This window comes from Eriocheir sinensis, chromosome 31 (assembly GCF_024679095.1).
Source record: "Eriocheir sinensis breed Jianghai 21 chromosome 31, ASM2467909v1, whole genome shotgun sequence".
Lineage (NCBI taxonomy): Eukaryota > Metazoa > Arthropoda > Malacostraca > Decapoda > Varunidae > Eriocheir > Eriocheir sinensis.
This window is the reverse complement of record NC_066539.1, coordinates 7,085,519-7,089,082: the sequence shown is the minus strand read 5'-3', so window position 1 is coordinate 7,089,082 and position 3,564 is coordinate 7,085,519. Positions and strand designations below refer to the sequence as shown.

General features: G+C 45.5%; 1 protein-coding gene across 26 annotated transcripts in view; it reads right to left on the bottom strand.

Moving 5' to 3' along the window:
• Positions 1-1,028: 1,028 nt before the first annotated feature.
• The window catches only part of LOC127005845 (titin-like), a 2,626-nt gene continuing 90 nt past the window's right edge, over positions 1,029-3,564 (bottom strand). The window contains exons 1-3 of one of the 26 annotated variants that reach the window (XM_050875043.1): positions 1,938-3,564; positions 1,815-1,877; positions 1,029-1,751 (exon numbers count right to left, since the gene is read on the bottom strand). The exon at positions 1,938-3,564 is cut by the window's right edge and continues 90 nt beyond it. In XM_050875043.1, coding sequence (XP_050731000.1) covers positions 1,209-1,751; positions 1,815-1,877; positions 1,938-3,564 — 2,233 coding nt within the window. In that variant the 3' untranslated portion in view covers positions 1,029-1,208. Of the gene's footprint in view, positions 1,878-1,937 lie in introns of all 26 variants that reach the window. The other 25 variants (XM_050875045.1, XM_050875050.1, XM_050875060.1 and 22 more) reach the window with 25 other exon arrangements.

Sequence of the window (3,564 nt, the reverse complement as noted above, 5' to 3'; positions counted from 1 at the left end):
AAATACTAACCCTTTTATCACCGTTTCCATTCTCACTCTCCTTCTCCTGCTTCTCCTTTCTCTTCCTTCTCCGTCCTTCTTCTTCCCTTTCTCCCTTCATTTCCTTTCATCTCTCATCTTCCTTCTCTGTCCTTCTTTTCCTTCCCTCTCTCCCTTCATTTCCTTTCATTTCTTTCATCCTCCTCTTTTTCCATTTTTTCATCTCACCTTCCTTTCCTTCCTTCTTCCATTCCTTTCCCTGTCTTACCATCCTTTTCCTCTTCTCCCCTTCCTCACACCCCAACCTCCCTCCCTCCATCCCTTGCTCTCTCCTCTCTCTGTCCGCCTCTACTCTCTCTTTCCTCTATCTGTTTCATCCTCACCCCCCCCCCCCTCTCACTCCTCTCCCCATCCCTCCTCTCCCTTCCTCCCTCCCTTCCTCCTCGCTCTCTTCAGTTCCTTAATTATGGTTTGAGAGTCACGAGGTTGCCGGCGCCCGAATGGAAGGAATTTAATGTCCTCGTTAGTTGCTGATGAAGTCTTTTGTGGCACGGACGCGCTATTGCTTGTTTTATTTGTGCGTGTGTGTGTGTGTGTGTGTGTGTGTGTGTGTGTGTTGGAAGGAGAAGTAGAAGAGGAAGAGAGAGGTAGAAATTTAAGGAGTAAGGAGGGAAGATAAAAGTATTGTATGATGGTGGTACATTTCCCCCCTCTACCCCCTCTCTCTCTCTCTCTCTCACACACACACACACACACACACACACACACACATTGACTGGATTGGAAGGAAGAGAGTTGGGAAATAGATGGATGGCGAGGAGGAGGAGGAGGAGGAGGAGGAGGTAGTTGAATAATTTGCACACTGACAATTTTTTTAATCATTGTCCGTTTTCTTTCTATCTTTATTTTTATTCTTCCGGTTTATATTATTTTTTTATTCCTATTGATTTTGTTGTTATTATTGCTTTTGTTGATGAGAGAGAGAGAGAGAGAGAGAGAGAGAGAGAGAGAGAGAGAGAGAGAGAGATTTATACAACAATGTACAGATAGTAAGATAGATAGACACGGAATAAGAAAAGACAAGTAAATACGGAACACTTTCTTAGGGAACTTAGTTTTGGGATCCCATCGCAAGCAGCTGGGTGCTGAGGGGACATTTTGGTGGTGGTGACTGTCGGTTTGGTGGAAAGTGGCAGCCTATCCCCTCACACTGGTTACAGCTTCTGCTGCTACTGTCCCTCCCCATCTGTGTTGTGTTCCCTGGATAGTTCTTCAAGCACAGCACGGGCCACCTTCTTGGCTACTCTTTTCATTGCTTTTTTCACCAATTTTCCATTCGCTCTTTTGTTGGCGCCCTTGTCCATGACGGGTATGATCGAGACAGTCTGTTCACGGACTATTCTCTCTTGTATGGTGACGATAAACTTCAATTCAGTTTTGTCCGTTTCCTCATCTCCAGTAACTTGATTTTCCTGATTTTCTGTAGCATCTTCGTAAGAAACAACCTTCCGTTGATTGGCATCTTTTTCTTCTGTTACGGAAGGAGTAATCTTTTCAATAACTGTCTCATTTGTCACATCGGGAACCTTTTCCTCTGTTACAACAACAGGGACTTCTTCTTTCTCTTTAGAAACAGTGACAATCTCTTCTGTCGCCGTAGGGGCAGCCTGTTCAATAACCCTTTCTTGTGGGGCATTCTGCTCAACAGCCCTTTCTTGTGTCACAACAGGAACTTTTTCTTCTGTCGGCGATGGGGCAACTTTTTCAACAACCTCCTGTTGAGGGACTACCGGGACTTTTCCTTCTGTCACCGTAGGATGAATCTTTTCAACAACCTCCTGTTGAGGGACTACCGGGACTTTTCCTTCTGTCTCCGTAGGAGTAATCTTTTCAACAACCTCCTGTTGAGGGACTACCGGGACTTTTCCTTCTGTCTCCGTAGGAGTAATCTCAACAACCTCCTGTTGAGGGACTACCGGGACTTTTCCTTCTGTCTCCGTAGGAGTAATCTTTTCAACAACCTCCTGTTGAGGGACTACCGGGACTTTTCCTTCTGTCTCCGTAGGAGTAATCTTTTCAACAACCTCCTGTTGAGGGACTACCGGGACTTTTCCTTCTGTCACCGTAGGAGTAATCTTTTCAATAACTGTCTCATTTGTCACAACGGGAACCTTTTCCTCTGTTACAACAGGGACTTCTTCTTTCTCTTTAGAAACAGTGACAATCTCTTCTGTGGCTGTAGGGGCAGCCTGTTCAGTAGCCTTTTCCTCTGGGGCAGCCTGTTCAATAACCCTTTCTTGTGGGGCAGCCTGTTCAATAACCCTTTCTTGTGGGGCAGCCTGTTCAATAACCCTTTCTTGTGGGGCATTCTGCTCAATAGCCCTTTCTTGTGTCACAACAGGAACTTTTTCTTCTGTCGGCGATGGGGCAACTTTTTCAACAACCTCCTGTTGAGGGACTACCGGGACTTTTCCTTCTGTCACCGAGGGGATAATCTTTTCAATAACCTTCTTCTCTTCTGCCATAACAGGGACTTTTTCTTGCTCCTTAGAGATGCTTACGATCTCCTCTGTCACCGAAGGGGCAGCCTGCTCAACAACCTTCTCTTTTGTCACAACGGGGACTTTTCCTTCCGTCATCGTGGGATGGATCTTTTCAGCAACCTTCGCCGGCGTCACAGCAGGGACTATCTTTTCAACGACTTTACCATCTTGAATGACAGGGGCAGCACTTGGTTCTTTTACGACGCATGGGCTACGCGTAGCATTTGTTTCTTCAGCCTTTTCTTTTTCTTCCTTAATCTTGTTTTTCACGTCATCAACTTGGTGTTTCAAGTCTTCAATTGTTTCATTCAGATGTTTTTCGTTACGAACCTCTTTGATGTCGCTATCACACACATTCTTTTCGACTTCTTTTTGAATTACAGTTTCTTTCTCGACATCTTTTCCATCACCCTTTTCTGTAACATTCTTCCTTTCCACAGATGTCACCTTGGTGCTTTCCTGTGGAGAAAGTTGTTCTTCTTTCTGTTTTACTAACACTTCATTCGTTATATTGCCGGGCATAATCTCCTTTATTTCCCGTGTTCGTTCTACGTTCTGAAGTCCATCATCCTTTTCTGTAACATTCTTCCTTTCCACAGATGTCACAATAGTGCTTTCCTGTGGAGAAAGTTGTTCTTCTTTCTGTTTTACTAACACTTCATTCGTTATATTGCCGGGCATAATCTCCTTTATTTCCTCGGTTCGTTCTACTTTCTGAAGTCCATCACCCTTTTCTGTAACATTCTTCCTTTCCACAGATGTCACAATAGTGCTTTCCTGTGGAGAAAGTTGTTCTTTCTTCTCTGTAACTAAGCCTCCATTCGTTATATTGGCTGGCATAATCTCCTTATGTTCCTCTGTTGGTACTGCTTTCTGCGGAACATCGCTCTTTGCATCCATCAAATTTGGGGAATCTTTAAGGCCCTGCTCGTAGAGTACCCGGTACTCGGCCAGAGCGGCCTTCACCACCGCGAGACACGAGGTCTCGTCCTCCGGGAGCCCCCGGAGCCCCGCCACCCCGGTGGCGTCAACGAGGGGCCCC